General features: G+C 33.8%; 1 protein-coding gene across 10 annotated transcripts in view; it reads left to right on the forward strand.

Annotated features, from left to right (window-relative positions):
- The window catches only part of DGKB (diacylglycerol kinase beta), an 833,256-nt gene that overhangs the window by 496,808 nt on the left and 315,089 nt on the right, over nt 1–21,359 (forward strand). For all 10 annotated transcript variants that reach the window (XM_073009083.1, XM_073009084.1, XM_007981994.3 and 7 more), the window contains one exon: nt 6,538–6,602. In XM_073009083.1, coding sequence (XP_072865184.1) covers nt 6,538–6,602 — 65 coding nt within the window. The remainder of the gene's footprint in view (nt 1–6,537; nt 6,603–21,359) is intronic.

The raw sequence follows: 21,359 nt of genomic DNA on the forward strand, positions 1-21,359 counted from the left end.
ATATGCCCCCATGATCTAATTGCCTCCCATGAGGCCCCATCTCCAACACTGGAGACCACAATTCAACATGATATTCAGAGGGGAAAACATCCACACTATATCATCACGTTAAAATAAGTCTTTCTTTTCAAAACAACCATTTTTACCTCTAGAGTTTTGCTGTTTGGTCTTTGTATGTTGACTTAGTGGAACTGACATATATATAGACTTTGCTATGCCTGTTCTAATGTGCTCATATGCCTTTTTGCTAAGTTATAGAATCTAAACTGCATGTTAAATACAAAAAATAATGCAAATTCGAATTAAGAGGATGAAAAAAAACATGGATTCAAGAAAGAATTGAAATATTATAGAATAATGTTTTCCTCAAAAAAAAAAAAAAAAAAAAAAAAACCCTACATGAACAGATGAAGTATAAGTTTCCCATGCCTGCTATAACCAAATTACCGTAAACCTGTTGGCTTATAACAGGTGAGAAATGTATTGTCTCACAGTTCAAGAGATGATAAATCCAAATTTAGTATCCCTGGACTGAAATCAAGGTGCTCCCAGGTTTACGTTCTCCCCAGAGGCAATGGGGAAGAAAACATTTCTTGCCGCTCTCGGCTTCTGGTGGCTTTCAGCATTCTTTAAGTTGTAGCTGCACCACTCCAATGCCTGCCTTTATAGTTGCATCGTCTCCTCCTGTCTAATCTCTGTCTCTGTCTCATAAGGAAATTGTGAAAGGAATTAGGTCCCACCTGGGTAATCTTCTCATCACAAAAGTATTAATCGTATTTTCAATAACCTTTACCAATCTAAGGTAACATTTCAAGGTTCTAGAGATTAGGACCTGATATGTTTAGGGATCGCAGTCATCCCACTGCTAACTGTCCTCTGGCCCCCAAAGATTCATGTCTGTGTGCAAAATACATTTACCTCATCTTGATATCCCCAAATGTCTCAGTCCTTTACATCATCAACTTAAGTAGAAAATCTGATCTAAATATCTTCAGCTCCAACTTCCAAAGCTTATCATGTAAATAATCTAAATCAGATATAGATGACACTTGGTATGATCCATCTTCAGGTAAAATATCTCTCCATTTGTGGACATGTGAAAGTAGAAAATAAGTTATGTGCTTTCAAAATACAGTGGCAAAAAAAGCATAGTATGACAGTTGTACACATTCCTATTCCCTCAAAAAGAAAGTGCAATGTAGAGAGGAGACACTGGTTCCAATCAATATCAGTCATGAACTTGGTCACTTCTGTAAAAAAAAGTTACTAGGTTCCAGCTATTAGGATCTGATAACTTTTTGGGGGGCACCATTGAGCCCACTATAGATGAGGTTATAAAAAACATAATTTATGAAGAGATAGAAAAACTAATACATCAGAAAAAATAAGAAAACCAAAATGTTAATTTCTCCAAAAAAAAAAAAAAAATGCCAGGCCAACATTTCACAGATGATTAAAGAGCAAATAATTCCCATGCATTATTAACTATTCTGCAGCATAAAGAAGAAAACCTTCTGGCTCTATTTATCAACCCAGCACTACAGATAGCAATATCTGATACAATCTGCCTGGGAAATAATCCCACTTGTGGCTATTAATTGTAATTTTCTTTAAAAATATTAACAGGTAAAAATAGTGCCTTATATAAATAGTATATTCAGGTAATGATTGTCAGGAGAGCACAGTACATTCAGGTAAAGATTGTCAGGAGAGCAAACATTGTTTTATTCCACATGGGAAATACAGAACCACAATCTCTTATCTAAAAGCTCAATCTAACAAAGCTCTGAAAACCCGGTTTTGTATAGTTTCTTGGTGAGAACTGTAACCCGAACTAAGCTGCTCTTTGTAGTATTACAAAGTGTAGTGTTTCTAGTGTAACTGTAATTACAGTTAGCTCTATCTCACATTGTTAATTTATCTTTCCTTGAGTCAATATTCATATGTACTAGTGCAGAAATATTTATGTGAAGTTTAAGTATAGTGTGATATTCCTGACCCTTTTGAGTTTGTTAGATAATTTATCAAATATGAATGCATAACCCATAAAATTCTGAATACCAAAGCAAAAATTTCCTCATGTACTTCCTCTTAAAGATTATGCAATTTATTTAATTAACCATCTCAATAAACCAAAGGAGAAGAAGGTATTATGAGTCTCAAAATCATGAATATATATATTTTTTTCTTTTTTTCTTTTTTTTTTTTTTTTTGAGGTGGAGTCTTGCTCTGTCGCCCAGGCTGGAGTGCAGTGGCACTATCTCGGCTCACTGCAAGCTCCACCTCCTGGGTTCACGCCATTCTCCTGCCTCAGCCTCCCGAGTAGCTGGGACTACAGGCGCCTGCCACCACGCCCGGCTAATTTTTTTGTATTTTTAGTAGAGATGGGGTTTCACCGTGTTAGCCAGGATGGTCTCAATCTCCTGACCTCGTGATCCACCCACCTCGGCCTCCCAAAGTGCTGGGATTACAGGCTTGAGCCACCGCGCCCGGCCAGAATATATTTCAATAATAGTAACAGCTAACATTTATTTTCTTGCTTTCTATACACCAAGCACAGTTCCAGTTATCTTCCAGGTATTAGAACAGCAGATCTTCAAAGCAAGGCAGATATTAAAATTATTCTTATTTTAATATAGGAAAATGACAATAATGAAAATCTAAGCAAACTTTTCGAGGTAAAATATTCAGTAAAATTTAGAGCTGGGTCTTGAACCCAGTCAATTTAATATACAGAGACAAATGGACACAGACTTCAATATGTAGTCCACGTAAGAAGAAATATGAATGAACAAAAGCATAGGAAAAGATTGTTGTTACTGTATACCTTTGACAAAACTTATTGAAGTGTACACTTAAAATTGGCAATTTTCTTGTATGCAATAACACTTCAAAAAATTACTGGAAATCTTTAATAAAATATTCAACAAATATAACACTGAAAACTTCAGCTTTTGAAACTTCTTAGTAAATTACAATTTTTGAGGAAAAGAAAAGTTTGCACACAGGGATAGATTGGAATTTATTCCTCCAAAACCAAGAAAGAACTAAATTATTTCAACAGTAAAAACCCCTAGAGTATGCAAGATTATTTTTAATTTTAAAATTTTAATTCTAAAATTTAATTCTAAAATTAGATTTTTAATAACTCATTTCTAATTGGATACATTTATATTCTATTCTAAAATGGATTAAATTGAAAAGATATTTAATGTGGTACAATGTCCAAATCATCAAAAACCAGAACAATTTACTTGAAAAATTTTAGAAACTATTTGTGAGAGAAAGAGTCTTTAAACAGAATAAAAGATAATATTGATGACAATATTTGGGTAGATATATTTTACATTTTATAAAAACAATATTCTCCTCAGCAGGATTTGCTATAGACTCTGGGATCTCAACACATATAGAATAGTCTTTCAATTGAAAAGTTATGATCCATAGAAAATAATCAGCTTTTCAAGTTAATATCATAAAATGCAAATTTGGAGATTTAGGGCAATTTTATTTAAAACATAAATAAGCCTATAGAGAAAAAGGAAAAATACGTTTCCGAAAAATACTAGTGACCAAGTATTGGAGACAGATATGGCTAATAAACTGATTATTTGATATACATATATTAGTATATACTTATATATGTAAATATAGCAAAAATGTTGCTAATTACTTTTTTATTGTTTGAATAGCACAATGAGGTTTAAATTTGTTTTGCTTTAATAAAATTGATTTATTTTCATTTCTTAGATATGTTTTTTAAATTAAAAATAAAGCTATATAGGTTAAGGAAATAATAAAAAGCAATTTGAGTCTGTAAAAATATATTTCAAAAATATGTAACTTAACCATGTTTAGCATTCTCTTTTAACTTTAAGAAAATACTGGTTTGTATATAAGATGTATGAAAATCCCAGCTATATAGAATACTGTTCCAATTGCTATAGAGAATGATATTAAATGTCCACCAAGGTACTTTGAAGGGATATCAGTATCCTCTTTTAAAGATAAGGAAGCTGTGATTCTCAACGAATAAATAATTTGTTTAAAGTCACAAGGCTTGGAAGTAGAAATTCTGAATTCAGAGTTTCTGCATTCTAGGAAGCGGAAGTAATGCTGATTTATTTCTGTTGTCTAAAAACTATAATGCATTCAGACAGAAATGATAAAATTTATTTTAAAATGACATTTTAGCTTTTTCTTATTTGGTCTGTCTTTAGAGAACCTTTAGTGTCTCTTGAAAAATGGCTGCTGGATAATGTTGCAGATTTTGGCAGTACTATCAAGCCCTTTGGGGTTATGCCAAAGGGACAGGGTCCCATGTGAATTGGGTCTGAATTCTCATCCAAATGAACACCTGCTGTCATTGTTCCTTATCAACCCTGTAGTCGGCAATGCCAGCTCTCTTTTCATGGTGGAACCTATTCAACACAAGGAAAAGACCTGCTAGTGTTTGACACTAAGTTTTATTTTTTCCCCTCTTAACTAAATGATCCATTGCCCAAGAATCTTGAAGATAGATAAGCTAATATTAGTTTTATCTTTGACTATGCAGTCCTGTGTTTCTAGGAGTTTACCCAATTATAGTCAGTCTACTTAAATGGTCTTTTGCTATCTCTCCCCTCTCTTCTCCTCCTTCCTCTCTTCTTTCCTCTCTCTCTTTCTCTATTCTGTTTATGTTGCTTTGAAAAAGGAAGAAATTTGTTATTACAAAAATATACACTTGTAAAAAAAAAATACTACACAATCTATTTTTAAAAGTCTCAGCCTCCCCAACTTAGCAGAAACAAATAATTCAAGCAGAAGTAAATTCAATGATACTCTCCCTATGGGAAGCAATATTGATCATTCATTTTTAGTGTTTGATTCATATTCCTTTGCTTTGTTTAAATAGTCTGCTGAATGTATGCATTTAATTGGAAGATATTCCAAATTGATTTTGTACCAGATTACAGATAAAGTAAAAATAAATGCTTTTCAAAATTAATTAATTGATCATGCTACATATACCATAAATAGCCCAGTTCAGATGTTTTTTCTGTAATCTCATACCACAGTAAGACAACTTCATATTATAAAGTATAATATGTTTATGACTTAACAGAATTAAACTTATAAAAAGGAACTCTGGACTAGTTTGAGAGTTATCATTGGACCAACAAAAGTGAACCATCTTGATATTTGTACTTCCTAGCAAACCAGGAAGTTGGCCATGTGTATATAGCAAAATAAGGTCTTAAATATTAAACCGTAGAGGGGGATTTTTGTAACCTTTATTATAAGCATTGTTTCTGTACACCTCTATCTATGTGTCTGGGTGATTTTCATTCATAGATTAATTCAATTACTTGACAAATTTTAGGGTTTCAAATGTTTGCACAGAAAAAATTACAGTTAGCTCTATCTTGCAACTCTCTGCCATCTGCAGTGGGCATTGGTCCCTCTCTTTTTGTGCTTCACGCTTTGTTATGCATGAGTAAGCACATTAGCCTTTCATTTCATTCATTAGACTTTTAATCCTTGATTAGTGTTTTCAAGATTCTCTCAAATACACAACTTCTTTATTTCCTTGCGTTTGGTTTTCTTTTACTTTTATCTCCACTTTGAAACAAAATTAACAGTGAATGTCAACAATAGCCCTTTTCTATTGAGGTGACTGGTAAATATATTAGTTTCTCATTTGAGTGATTAATCATGTGTGGATGAAGAATGGGAAAATATCTCCACACTTGGAATAACAGAGATAATTGTTTAGAGTCAGTTGCAGCAGTCTGTGCTTGAAAAGCTTGGATAGCAGTATTTCACCAGTCTCACACATTGAGTACGATTTCTATCTCATGAAAAAAAATCTGTATTTGCTAAAAGTAAGAAACATCCATTAGGGTCAGAACTGATGCACTTGGAGTCTAAGAGACAAATGGTATTTGTCAACAGTTCCCCCAAAATTTGCTCTTTGTTGTTGTTGTTTTTCTATTCAACGAGATATGCCAGAAAGTTGCTTGTGGTACAAACTATTATTAATTACACATCAAGACAACCTAAGCAAATTCTGAAGTCAAGTATTGCACTTATCTTTACTAGACATGCACCCTCACACCATCTTTTTACCCATAATTAATCTCAAATAATTAGGAGCTTCTGTACTGATCATTTCTCCACTTAGGCTATCCTTCTAACTCTTGTTTAACAATATTTTCAATTACTATTTGACATTTATGCTCATATGTGCTATCTTCAACATACGTTGAACATGAGGTCAAAGCTGGTCATTAAAAGGAGATATAGAAATTAAATAGCAATAAAGTCTTAGATGTAAATGTAACAAATAATCAATTGTGAAATTATTACATAAATCACTTCTGCATATAATTTATATGGATCACACATTTTTGCCTAATTTCACATAATCTTCTTGGCAATAATATTGTAAAGAAAAGTTCATTTTAAAATGTTCTTTTTTTAAATTTTAGTCTACATTTTCATGAGATAATAGGACCATAAACCATCCTGTTTTTGTTTTCTATTTTCTCCCCTTAGGATGCCTCCATTGCACACAGATTCCACATCATGAGAGAAAAACACCCAGAGAAATTCAACAGTAGGTAAGGCGACAAAAGAGATGAAATTATAGATATAGTTGCTGAATTTTGCCATAAAAAGATCACTAGATGGTATAGAATATTTTATAATGTAGCGGCTTAATGAGGCTTTGTGTGTGCGTGTGTGTGTGTGTGTGTAAGTATGAAGATCATAGGATAAATGAATTAAATTTTTCTTAGGTTGTGATGAAACTATAATGAGGAATGCAATGGGTCATCTCTATTTCATTCTCATATACTATAAAGAAAGATTTCAAGTAAAAGATGAAAATAATAGTTTTAAGACACACTGGAAGTTTGCATGACTTATATGAACAGCAATCAACCTTAATCCCAAGGAAAAACACAGGGTTTTGATTTGATAATGCTAAGTGTATATTACACAGGGATTATATATCTTCGGACTATTAGCTTCAAACTAGTCTAAACTAAATGCGAAAGAAATTATAGTAATATCAATGCCAATATAAATTAGTTTTAGAGACATTTCTTCAAGGGGAAAGCCTTGACGAACAAAATTACTTTCCTCATAAGAGCAATAGGCAAACATTTTTTATTGAAAAATGTAGACATTGGCCGGGCGCGGTGGCTCAAGCCTGTAATCCCAGCACTTTGGGAGGCCGAGACGGGCGGATCACGAGGTCAAGAGATCGAGACCATCCTGACTAACACGGTGAAACCCCGTCTCTACTAAAAAACACAAAAAACTAGCTGGGCGAGGTGGCGGGCGCCTGTAGTCCCAGCCACTCGGGAGGCTGAGGCAGGAGAATGGCGTGAACCCGGGAGGCGGAGCTTGCAGTGAGCTGAGATCCGGCCACTGCACCCCAGCCTGGGCGGCAGAGCAGGACTCCGTCTTAAAAAAAAAAAAAAAGAAATAAAAAATGTAGACATTGTCCTTCACAGTTACTTAGGGAAATAAGGAAAGCCTTGGTTCCGTATCTTCCCCATTTCTAGAAGGAAATAAGGCTCTCTCCACCTTACTCCCCTAGAAAAGTGGGGCAGAAGAAGTGAATTATCTTTTGCTTCAATTATTTATACTCATTTCCACTCTATTCAGCTCACAAAGTCAAAATCATAACTAGCATTTCTGTATAGATATTTAAGTGACTTTATCTATCTATTGATATTCAAAGCCAGGGACTTTATTATCTCTGCATTTGACTTACATCTTGCCATAAATGTTACAGACCATTTATTATATACCGGCCCCTGGACATTCTTACATTTATTTCAATTTTGTCACTCATGAGTACATTGATGTAATCTTCTCCCACGTAGGTTCACAATAAATAAATGCTGTTGAAAACTATTTCAAAATTGTTTTATAGTTTTCTAAATATTAGAATTGAGTGCACTACTTTATGCATAAATCATCACAGCAAATATTTCATGATTAGTGAGTTTGTATCTAATTTTTCATTAAATTTACCAATTAAGATATTTTTACTAGGCCAGACGCAGTGGCTCACGCCTGTAATCCCAGCACTTTGGGAGGCCAAGGCAGGCAGATCATGAGGTCAGGAGTTTGAGACCAGCCTGACCAACATGGAGAAACCCTGTGTCTACTAAAAATACAAAAATTAGGGTGTAGTGGCGGGTGCCTGTAACCCAAGCTACTTAAGAGGCTGAGGCAGGAGAGTCATTTGAACCCAGGAGGCAGAGGTTGCAGTGAGCCGAGATTGCGCCATTGCACTCCACTCTGCGCAACAGAGCGAGACTCTGTCTCAAAAAAAAAAAAAAAAAAAAAAGTTTTTAGTAACTAAAAACATAATCTAACACCTATGTTAAATATTGCCTTGATTTGTTTTTTACCCTACAAATAAATCATGACCTTATGATTTGCTTTTTTCCTCATAGTTCAGAAAACTATACTTTTTATTATAAAGAAAATGAAATAAATGCATATATGGATATATATATATGTACATGTATTTTCAGAACAATTCACACAGATTTTATAACTCTGGTTCCTTCTGGAGAGGGGAGCAAAGTGGTTGTGGTGACAAATGTATTTTTCTTTATTGTACTGTCTGAATTTTGCTCCAGGTGCATTTCAAAATTAAATCAAAGTAATCTAATTAAAATTTTACACCTATAAGTTGTCTTTGTACCTAGAATAGACATTTTTATTTTACAAGATTCAGTTCAGTTCAGGAAACACATATAAAAATACATTGACATAATAGTCAAAGTATATGTCCTGTATAGATTTCAGCACTTGATTATATACCTGGAATATCCTGGAAATGAATATAGCTATTAATGTATCCAAAACACATTATAAGATAGAGTAGCCTATGCTTTCCATGTCATTCTATTAAGCATTAATATTTATACTCATATATATTATTTATGTTATGTTTATAAAGAAGTGTATATTCATATATTAAAATAGGTTTCAAGCAAAAAATCAAAAGCTGTGTTTGGATAATACCACATGGAGCGTGCCTCTTAGAGAGTTTAACATAAAAAAGTTCATTAAAGGCTCTAAGAAATATACCAAGAAAATAAATGTTTGCAATTTGTAAGGCATTACTGTCCTAAACTTATTGAGGAGAGAGGGAAAGAGAGAGAAAAAGAGAACCATAGCAACAGAAAAAGGAGACAATTGTAGCGGGGTGGTGAGAGGGTAGGGGAGAATTGAATGTATGGAGACGTATATCAATATATTTATGTGCTAATCAAATTTGACAACCTATATGTAAGAATGCCAATATTTATTACTCTCTTTCAAGTGTCAGAGGTTAATGAATTTCTTTCTACAGAATAATTTTTAAGTCTTCTTAATAATAAAGACTTCTATTATTCACGTATCTATTTAATTTTTTATTATTAATAGCTCTACTAATTGGTGACATTCCTCACTGCTCAGTATGTGATTAGATGCCATTTACAACAATGTGTTTGTAAATTTCAATGTTTTTTATAAGACATAAAGCTAACTTTATTAAAACTTCTTTGCAAATTTGAGTCATGAATGAATCTTGCTTATAAATAGCTTATAGGGACTCTTTGCTAGAGATTGTAACATAAAAAATGCCTTCTAAAATGACACAAAGTCACAGATTTCTATTGTGAGTTCAAGAACTGAGTATAGAGTAGATGTTCAATGAATTATTGGCCAAATATTTTTTAAGATAATGGTCAGCCGCAGAATTCCATATACTACCAAGTCAATTAGGCATGTATGTTTCAGTCTATACATTTGCAGATTAATTCTACACTTATCATTTGAAGCATTTAGGCAATTCCCTGAACCATAATGTGATATATTCAGTATATTAACATTTTCTGATGAATTTCTGCGAGGAAGACATATTGTACATAAGCAATTTTGTACCTACAATGGCAGATAGTTCAGATTTCAACATTGCTACAGGCTCAGTCATAGCACACTTTCATATTTTCAGGAATTTGCAAATGGATTTTTTTAAGTACTCCTAATAATGGTATTTCAGATCAGATCTCTTGTCACAATAAATCACTTCCATTAATATTATCCTGCAGCATGCTCACCTTGAAATTCATTTATATTTTAAAGAACATGATGTTTCTAACATTATCTTAAGGAAATTAATTACCAAAATATATGGTTCTGTTCTCTATGCTTCTTTTGACAGAAATTGAAAGAACTGGGAAAGGTAATGATTTTTCCGGTGCTTAAGAGAGTGCTAGTTGAAAGGTTTATATCATATTCTTTCCAAATTTCTATATAAATCTAAGTTAACTATTAAAACAAAGCATGCTATTTAACTTTCTAAACTTTAAGATATTCTTCCATCAAACTGAATTTGAATAAAAACTTCCAGTCCTTTAGACTCAAGGAAAAACAAATTAAATATTTATGCTACTAGAATTTTAAACTATTTTTTACATAATATTGGTATTTAAAATATTTATATAAATTGACAATTAGTATTCACAAACATATTTCCATTCATAATACACATACATAATACTTCTCATGGTGCTATTTAGATAGATGACTTTAAATACTTCCTTTTTTAAAAAAAGGATATTATAATTGTTTATTACCACACTAAAATAAGCAACATTAAAAAGGGCAATTATAAAGGTGTATAATGATTTTAGAAAAACATGCAAAGCACTGTGGAATTCCATGTGTAAAACTATGTAACATTGTAAAGGACTTCCAAGTAACATGCAAAATGGAACCAGTTATAGGAAAAGTATTGGCGGTGTATTAGTCTGTTTTCACGCTGCTGATAAGGACATACCTGAGACTGGACAATTGACAAAAGAAAGTTTGTTGGACTTACAGTTCTACATGGCTGAGAAGGCCTCACAGTCATGGTGGAAGGCAAGGAGGAGAAAGTCACATCTTATGTGGATGGCAGTAGGCAAAGAGGGAGAGAGCTTGGGCAGGGAAACTCCCCCTTATAGAACCATCAGATATCATGAGACTTATTCACTATCATAAGAACAGCAAGGGAAAGACCTGACCCTATGATTCAGTTACCATGCACCAGGTCCCTCCCACCACACATGGAAATTCAAGATGAGATTCTAGTGGGAACATAGCCAAACCATATCATTCTGCCCATAACCCTTCCCAAATCTCACGTCCTCACATTTCAAAACCAATTATGCCTTCCCAACAGTCCCCTAAAGTCTTAATTCATTTCAACATTAACTCAAAACTCCACAGTCCAAAGTCTCATTCGATACAAGGCAAGTCCCTTTTGCCTATGAGGCTATAAAATCAAAAGCAAGTTAGTTACTTCCTAGATACAATGGGAGTACAGACATTGGGTAAATACAGCCATTCCAAATGGGAGACATTGGCCAAAACAAAAGGGCTACATGCCCCACATAAGTGCAAAATCCAGCGGGGCAGTCAAATCTTAAAGCCCCAAAATGATCTCCTTTTGACTCTATGTCTCACATCCAGGTCATGCTGATGCAAGAGGTAGACTTCCATGACCTTGAGCAGCTCTGCCCCTGTGGCTTTGCAGGGTATAGCCCCCCATCCTGGCTGCTTTCACGAACTGGCATTGAGTGTCTGAGGCTTTTCCAGGTGCATGGTGCAAGCTGCTGGTGGATCTATCATTCTGGGGTCTGGACGATAGTAGCCCTCTTCTCACAGCTCCACTAGGTGGTGCCCGAGTAGGAATGCTTTGTGGGGGTTCTGACCCCACATTTCCATTCCTCACTGCCCTAGCAGAGTTTCTCTGTAAGAGTCCAGCCCCTGCAGCAAACTGCTTCCTGGGCATCCAGGTGTTTCCATACATACTTTGAAATCTAGGTGGAGGTTTCTAAACCCCAATTCTTTACTTCTGTGCACTCTCAGGCTTGGGAGCTGCCAAGGCTTGAGGCTTGCACCCTCTGAAGCCATGGTTTGAGCTCTATGTTGGTCCCTTTCAGCCAAGGATGGAGCAGCTGGGACACAGGACACCAAATCCCTTGGCTGCACACAGCATGGGGACCCTGGGCTTGGCCCACAAAACCATTTTATCCTCTTATGCCTCTGGGCCTATGATGGGAGGGCCTGCCACAAAGGTCTCTGACATGTCCTGGAAACATTTTTCCCCATCGTCTTGGCGATTAAAATTTGACTCCTCATTACTTATGCAAATTTCTGCAACCTGCTTGAATTTCTCCTCAGAAAATAGGATTTTCTTTTCTATTGCATTGTCAGGCTGCAAGTTTTCCAAACTTTTATGTTCTACTTCCCTTATAAAACAGAATGCCTTTAACAGCACCCAAGTCATTTCTTGAATGGTTTGCTGCTTAGAAATTTCTTCCACCAGATACCCTAAATCATCTCTCTTGAGTTCAAAGTTGCACAAATCTCTAGGGAAGGGGCAAAATGCCACCAGTCTCTTTACTAAAACATAATAAGTCACCTTTGCTCCATTTCCCAACCTGTTCCTCATCTCCATCTGAGACCACCTCAGCCTGGATGTCATTGTTCATATCATTATCAGCATTTTGGTCAAAACCATTCAACAAGTCTCTAGATTGCTCCAAACTTTCCCTCATTTTCCTGTCTTCTTTTGAGTCCTCCAAACTGTTCCAACTTCTGCCTGTTACCCTGTTCCAAAGTTGCTGTCACATTTTTGGGTATCTTTTCAGCAGTGCCCCATTCTACTGGTACCAATTTATTGCATTAATCCATTTTCATGCTGCTGATAGATATATTAGAGACTGGACAATTTACAAAAGAAAGGTTTATTGGACTTACAGTTCCACATGGCTAGGAAGGCCTCACAATCACGGTGGAAGGCAAAGAGGAATGAGTCACATCATACGTGGATGGTGGCAGGCAATGAGAGAGCTAGCTTGTGCAGGGAAACTCCTCCTTACGGAACTGTCTGATCTTGTGAGACTTATTCATTATCATGAGAACAGCATAGGAAAGACCTGCCTCTGTGATTCAATTACCTGCCACTGGGTCCCTCACGCGACATGTGGAAATTCAAGATGAGATTTGGTGGGGAAATAGCCAAACCATATCAGATGGTCTTACGAAGATTTCTTAAAATTGTAGTCATAGCATGATTTCGATGATTCAATTCAAATTCTTAATGTATAACACGTAAAAACTATTTTACAAGAATAAACTAAAAGAAATTAGCTAGTAAGCACTCATGGCCAGTGATCACAATAATACTGTTTAAGTCCACTCAGCTTATTTAAAATTATCTGGTCTCTAATTTTTGGAATGAAACAAAGATAGTTTCTCAGCCCCCCGGTCAGAAGTATGTGATTTATTTCTGTTCTACTTTCTGCTTTTCTCTCTTGGGCCTTAGTAACTACACAGTTTGTGGAACATACCATGTACTCAATAGATATTTATTCTTTAAGTTATTTACTATTTCATGGTATATTTATCTTCTGTACATTTTTCTATATATCTTACTGTCTTTACAGTTTATGCTTTTATAGTGCAAAAAATGCAATAAAGGTTGAACTGTGATATGTAGAGTGAGTCTTGATTCTACATAAGTCTTATTTCAGGTATTAATATCTTTTAGTTTTCTCAACCTTTATGCACCTAACCTTCAAGAACCAGCAATGCAAAACAAACAAAAATTCTTCAACATAAATCCTTGAGCATTGTGTCTTACAAATAAATAATACGAGATTACTCATAGATTAGTTTGTGCTTATTATCAATTTATAAGTCAGCAGTATGCAATTTTCAACTTATTATTTTTTATCTGTTGATGGTATTGTACTGAAGACTAAATGTAAAATATAAAATATCACTCTCCTTATACATATATGTATGCTTATATATGTGTGTGTGTATATATATATATACACACACACACCATTATATATGGAAAATTATCATTTCTAAGAATAGAAAAAATCAAACTTGTGTTTTTTTTAACTTTCTATTTTGCTATAGAGACAAAGAAAAGCCCACAGATGAGAATAATACAACACAAAATTGCCATTTGTTATCCAGAGATAAAAAATTCCATTAAAGTTCTAGAATATAATGAGAAGTTAAAGCTAACATATTTCAGTAGTGACAGAAAACTGATATATTAAAGCCAAACATTTTTACTTACCATGTAAAGTGCCATTGAGAAATTATTTCTGTGAATTCAACAAAATAATTTTTGAAGTTCCAGAGCAATTCAAACTGCCTTACATTATGATGGTATATTCTGTTGATGTATTCATATTTATAATTTTCTCGATCTTCTGTAAGAATTTTTAATGTACAAATGATAAAAGCCAATTGAAAATTGGCATCCAATGGATTTCATGACATATTCTCTTATATTTATATCTTACATATATTTTTGAGTCAGATGTGACATAGCAAATACAATATAGAAGATATTTGTATTTATTTTCCTCTGAAGGCTTTTAACATGTATCTTTGTAGAATCGTATTTGTAGGAATTCACGTTTTCTTTCACTTTAAACTTTTAAGAAGTAAACTGTTATTTCAGGAGTACAATTGATTTTTAAATTACTGACATTCACGATCTATTAAAAACAGTGAAAGTAAAGAAAGGATGAAGTCTATCACAGTGTCATCATTCAGGTATTTGACCTCACTTTCTCCTCAGTCAAGACAACTTCATTAATGTAGACTGTTTTTTTTCGTTTAAAAATTTAAATTATTATCATGTTTTAAGGCACACTTCTACCTGTATGTCACTATCTTTTATAAGCCAACTAGGTGAAGAGTACTACTGAAATTAGAAGTTAAATGTTTGTCATTTTTAGTGTTCTGAATAAAATCAGTTTTATTAGAAATAGTGGTGTCGTACAGGGACCTTTTGAAGAGAATCGTATCTTCATGAGAGTTTCATGTGCTGAAGCACTTTTATGTCTTTAGTTTCTGTGTACTAGAACGAATTGGCGTGTTTTTAAATAAAGAACATACTCATTTTGCATTCTAACTTAGAATACTTTGCTATATCATTCAAATGAAATTTTCGAAATTTGTGTGTGTAAGCATTATCATGAGGCTAGTTTTTCCATATGACTAAGTTATGGTTTGCCCATGAATCGTGTCATGTACAGATAAATAAATAGGTAAGCATATAGATGTATATATGTGTATACATATATGTATTTGTGATGCATAGATTTATATATTTGTATACATATATATTTGCTAAGAGTTTTCATTTTATCATATTTATATAAATCTCATAATTATGTGTGCTCTTCTATGTGTGTATTTCTAATGTAAAGCTTTTACAATAATTTAATATGCTCCTCAATTCATATATTTTTATTTGTATGTTGAGACTTGTTTAAATACTTTGTTGGATCTGAGCAGGTAAAAATGAGAATGGTAAAATGAGTCAGGACCGTATGTGTTCTCATGCAGGGGGTTTCAATTCACCTGAAGCTTCCTGCATCATTTCTTGGCACCATTAATAATACCAGAACACTTACTTCTCTAACCAGGCTGTTTAAAATCATGTTTGTAAGGTGGCTCTTTGGAATAGAGTGAGTGAGGACTGGAGGATGCATAAAGAAGAGAGTTAGTAACTTTTCTCCCTTCCTTTTTTGCCCCTCATTCCCTTTCTTCTTTCACACCAAATTTTTTATTCTCCTGTTCATTTTTTACTTTTGCCACTTCAGTGAAGTAATAAAAAATATTAATGAAATTTCTGAGGCTTGGATAAAATAATACTTATCTGCTATTGATTTGGTTGTTTATTTTTCTGCAAACATTTACTAAGGAGCCCTGTTTATGTGATGGACATTCAGCTAAAGCCTAGATTTTTAGAATCTAAGGCAAATGAAAAAATGGAACTTGGGATTACGGAGAGCTTAAATAATCATAAGTTCTGCAGAAGAATATAAACCAGAGAAAAATTATACTTTATAACTATACAGAGGGAAGATATTTCCTTGGGCTCCCAAATTAACATGACCATTGAGCTCTAACAGATATATGCTGAAGAAAGGGTTGATTGTATATTCTCTAATTTAAATAAAACAGAAATATTTATTTCTAGTTTCTGTTTGCAAGACACTTACATTTTATTATTATCATTTCCATGCAAATATTTTAAATATTTTCCCCTTGATTTTGCCTTTCTATTCCTAGGGTTCGTATTATTACTTTACATGAATTTGCATGTGGTCTATGCAAAAATTTTATATACACACACATACAAATACTTCCAGGATAACAAATAAAGAAACAAGATTTGTAAAGTAACAGTAATTAATTCAGAGATGTCCACAAGATTACAAAAATAATTCAAGTATCATCTTATAGGGAAGAGTATTAAACAGTAACAAACCACTTTTAGAAAAAATTTCTACTCATTACTGTAGCTTGTATGCCTACCTGCAAACTTTCAGGAAGTATTTATTAAATTAAAACACAAAGACAATTATTTATTGTTCCTTATAAGCTGACAACAATATATATATGTAACAGATATATAACATAGATAATATTATATATATATATAATTTTAATTAGTCCATAATAAGTAAACTATCAATTTAGTTTAAAGGGAAGAAACTGCAGATAAGCTTGGACAACAGTTAAATATATTATTTCCAAAAACCTTATCCTCGATTTACATAGTTATGGTGAAAACACTGAAGCTTCTGTTCCCTTGTGTTCAGCCTGACACCTAGGTTAGCATCAGCCTCTCCAACTGCAACAAAATTCAGTTGTGTTCTGGAGACAGAAGGGATCCTCTAAACTAATTAGACAATGGATAGTCTACTTTTGGGAATAAACCTGTGACCTTAACCCATATCAATGATAGAATTTTCTTTCCCTTTGATGTTCATAGATAGCCGATAGATCTGCATTTGGAATTGACTAGAGTTCAATTGCTATTTTGTTAGTATAAGTAAAATCAGTGCCATATAATTTAGTTAATTTGATATGAAATTTAAATACTTACTTTCTAGTATCTAGATGTGTTAGGATTCATTCTATCAACAATATAATAAAAATGCTTTTTCGTTCTTCTGGAATAGAATCAATTGATTCTTGGTGGAAATTATCCCAGGAAACAATTTTGAGGACCCTCGTTGTAACACTTCTTTACAGGACATATTAAGTAGAAGGTTAGCCTGGCTTGAAGTTTTTCCAAAGAGGTTAATCACCTCATTATAAGATAATCTTACTTAGAAAGTAATCCTCTGGTATGACTAATTAGAACTAATTAGACCCTCTGCGTTGCTTCTCCCTCCACATAAGCAGTAGTTACTCATGCATTTCTTTTGGAATACATGTAGTTATGTGAACATGTTCAACATTATTTTCTGACTGAACAAAGCTAATTCTACAATATTAACCTTGAATGTCTGATTTATTTTTTAAAAATGGTTCACTCACAAACATTGCTCTTTGAAGAGAAAAATAACATTCTCACATACGCAGCATTTTGAAATTTGTATTTTCTGCATTAACAATGTTTTCATATTGGGATATGTAAAGCCATAGTTCCCAAACTTCAGTCAGCATAATAATTATATCATATAGAATTAAAATATGTATGTTATGTTTTGTATAAGTATATATATGTGTACATATATTTGTCTATGTTACTTATATTTTATATTTTTTGTCAAAAAATATAAGTTGTATTTATTTATGATGTACAATAGGATTCTTTGATATTTGTATACATTGTGGAATGGCTAAGTCAAGATACTTCATGCATGCATCAACTCATATACTTTTGTGGAATTAACACTTGAAATCACTTTTAGAAAATTTCCAGCAATTTTATATAAATAATATAGTTAATAATTATATAAATTAGTATTTATGTAATAAAATACTTAAAATAGTAATAAAATTATATAAATAAATGTATTTATGACAATTAGTTTATATAAATATATAATAGTTATATACATAACATATAAAAACTCATAAGTATAAATATGTTATATGTTTATACAACTTTCTGTCCTTTTATGCTTTGATTTAATTGGTTCAAGCTGTAGTCCAGAAATTTTCATTTTTGACCGTGTGCCCCAGAAACTCTGATGGACATAGTCCAAGAACTGTGCTTTGACAAGCACAACTCCACATCACTCTCTAGATAGGAACTTTGGTAGCTTGACTGGTCAAATAAGAGACATCTAGCCTCTCTATGTAAACACCATCCTTAGTAATGTTGCTTTTTATTTATTTATTTATTTTGAGACAAGTCTCGCTCTGTCACCAGGCTGGAGTGCAGTGGTGTGATCTCTGCTCACTGCAACCTCTGCCTCCCAGGTTCAAGTGATTCTACTGCCTCAGCCTCCTAAGTAGCTGGGACTACAGATGTGCGCCACCACACCCAGCTAATTTTTGTGTTTTTAACAAAGACAGGGTTTCACCATGTTGGCCAGGATGGTCTCGATCTCTTGACCTCGTGATCCACCTGCCTTGGCCTCCCAAAGTGCTGGGATTACAGGCGTGAGCAACCACGCCTGGCCTTAATGTTGCTATTTTAAGTATGATCCAAAGCTCTGTTGATCAAAGCTTGTTGAATGTTCCTAGGCACTCAATCAGAACTTGTTCATATTTTTCAATGAAAGTTAAGACCAGTTTGATTACCTCATTCCTGTTTCATCATCACCAAACCACTGACAACTCCTGCCTTATTTAACCTTTTTTGTGTTTGTGATCCCTGGAAGTAGATGTGCAACTGAAATGTTTAGGTTTTATATGATAATTCCCCCTCCCAGTTGATGGCTCATTTCTGTTCCTAGGCCAGCTTGTGTGCACATGCAAACATCTACTTCCAACTCATGCAAATCCCATGGATGATGCATCACAGAAAATCTCAGTATTTGTGGTGTACACCAGCAGCTAGGAGTAAGGCTCACACTACATATATTATATGTGAGCAAGTGTGACCTATGGGCCATACTTCACTATGAAGAATTAAGACAACACTAATAAGTAGGGCATCTTATTAGAGAGTCATGCTTGGGTCTCCTCAATTTATCTCTTCTTTCCCCTAGATATTTATAATGTGCTAGTTAGGGCTCCCTGGCTTCAAGCAGTGGCTCTTCCACCTCCTAGCTGTGTGACTTTAGAAAAATTGCTCTTCTCTCCATGCCCCAGTTTTCTAATCAGTATAATGAGGATTGATATTAATGGCATCAACCTGAGGGGTGTGTTGCAAAAATAAATTAACACTGGATGAAGAACATTTTAACAGTGTCTACCAAATATTGTGTTCCCCCAAATACTAGCAGTTATGATTGATCATCTTATCACTTATTGCCTCCAAGTCCCACCATCTGGCATTTCCTTGGATTCATTCTATACCTATTCCCAGGACATTCTGACTCTCTTTCAAACTTTCCTCATTTTGCCTTGATTGTTCTTTGAAAGTCTGAATTCGTCATCAGGATCATACCTGCAGACTCTTATGTTTTCTTTTCATTATTTTATATAGCTTGAGAAATGTTTATTATAGTCCTATAATGTGAAAGTATTTGGAGAATGAACAATGTTAATATGAAATATCCTCTCTGCTCTTGAAAAGCCTTTGGGCCTACAGGGAAGACAAAAGTCAAACATGTAATCACAATAAAATATGGTAAAGATTATCAGTGAGGTAAATGCAAAATTGAGTACAATATGCTACTGGGAGGAGGTGCCCCTTTCTGTCTGAGGGCTAGAGAAGACATCCCCAAAAAGTATTCTTCTCATACTCATGTCCAATGCCCACAGCATCTTCACCAAGTTTTTCTACTGGGAGTCACCCATGTCGCTGCTACTCATATCATGACTTAGTGACCCAGCCACTCTTAAAGGCAAGAGCTCAGGAAAATGTGATCTCTGGCTGGGGGGTGGCGGTGTCATGTGCTCACATAAAGTCTGAGAGGTTCTTGTGCACACAGAAAGAAAGAAAAATGAATAACAGGGGTCAAAAAGCACTCTTGGCCAAAATCGGCATATATTTAAAAATTGAGTTGGGCTTTGCAAAGACTGGGTTTTGCAATTCATTTCTCAGCTTTAAGGCAGTCACTTAAATTGAATTTCTATAACTTTGTAATGATATGATAAAAATACTAACAAGTACAAGGAGAAATCCTGATGTAACAAAACCATTTGCTGCACAAGCAAGCATCTCTACATTTATATACTTTTTAAGAATAAAGCTTTACATGTACATTTATGTCTACGCAGAACACACACCACTTATGTACCCTTCTTATTTACTGATAAGTTTATTAGCCACTGTGATGGCATAATTTGTTTGGTTTTTAATATATAGACACAGTTTGTTCTTTATAAATATCCTTTTAATTTTTGGGTTTACTTATTTTTCATCTTACTCTTACTTTGTCTCATTTAATTAATTTGGCTTTAATCTTTAAGGCATATTTAAATTACAAAAGTCATTTGGAATTTTGGCAATAACTTCTAAAATACCAGGAAGTTTCATTTACTGTGATTCATGTAGTTTGCAAATTTATGAATGTAAAATTCATATATGTTCAAATGCAATTACTTTAATTATTTGGGCTGTTTTACTTTTCAACCTGGATGCTTTAGCCTGTTTTCTACTCACCTAATGATCAAAATTATTTTCAAATATATCTAAAGTAATTTAAAGTAATTTAAAGTATCATATGATATACAGAAAAGAACACAAAGTTAAAAAAAAAAAAAGAAAGAAAAGCTCTATTTTTTTTCCCAGATCTATAGATCTTACTACTCTTTATCAGGGGGAAAAAAAGCTTGGTTACCATGAAAACTTAAGCTAATATCATTAATCATTAGTCCCAATCTTATTTTTATTCTTAATTATTATAGCCTGATAAACACTTGTAAATCTAATAGTTGTGTGTCCTTGTGCCAATAGAGAAAATAAATCTCATCATTTATATTTCTTAAAGGCTGGGCTATGTTCTGGATACTCTACTAAATGGATTTTTCTGGATTATTTTATTTAATCCACACACAACCTTAGGAGATAGTTACAATTATGACTTTTACTTTACATATTAGAAAACATATTCAGAAGTGTAACTTGCTCTAGTTTACATATTTAGCAAGTTACTAAACATTCTGTCTAGATAAATACTCATTTGATGCACGGCTAATATGTGCCAGAAAAGACTTCTTTTGTTCAGGGTAGAAGATGAATTTGACACCATTACAACCACTTAGAGTTTATAGCTTAGTTGGGAAAAGATACATGCAAACACATACATAATACTGTAAGATGAGTGCAATAGTTGGAGTATCATACATAGAGGATACAAAGGAGAAAATACTTCTTATGCAGTGATGGGACAGTGTTGATTAGGAAGGTTTTGTATAAAACC

This window comes from Chlorocebus sabaeus, chromosome 21, assembly GCF_047675955.1.
Source record: "Chlorocebus sabaeus isolate Y175 chromosome 21, mChlSab1.0.hap1, whole genome shotgun sequence".
NCBI lineage: Eukaryota > Metazoa > Chordata > Mammalia > Primates > Cercopithecidae > Chlorocebus > Chlorocebus sabaeus.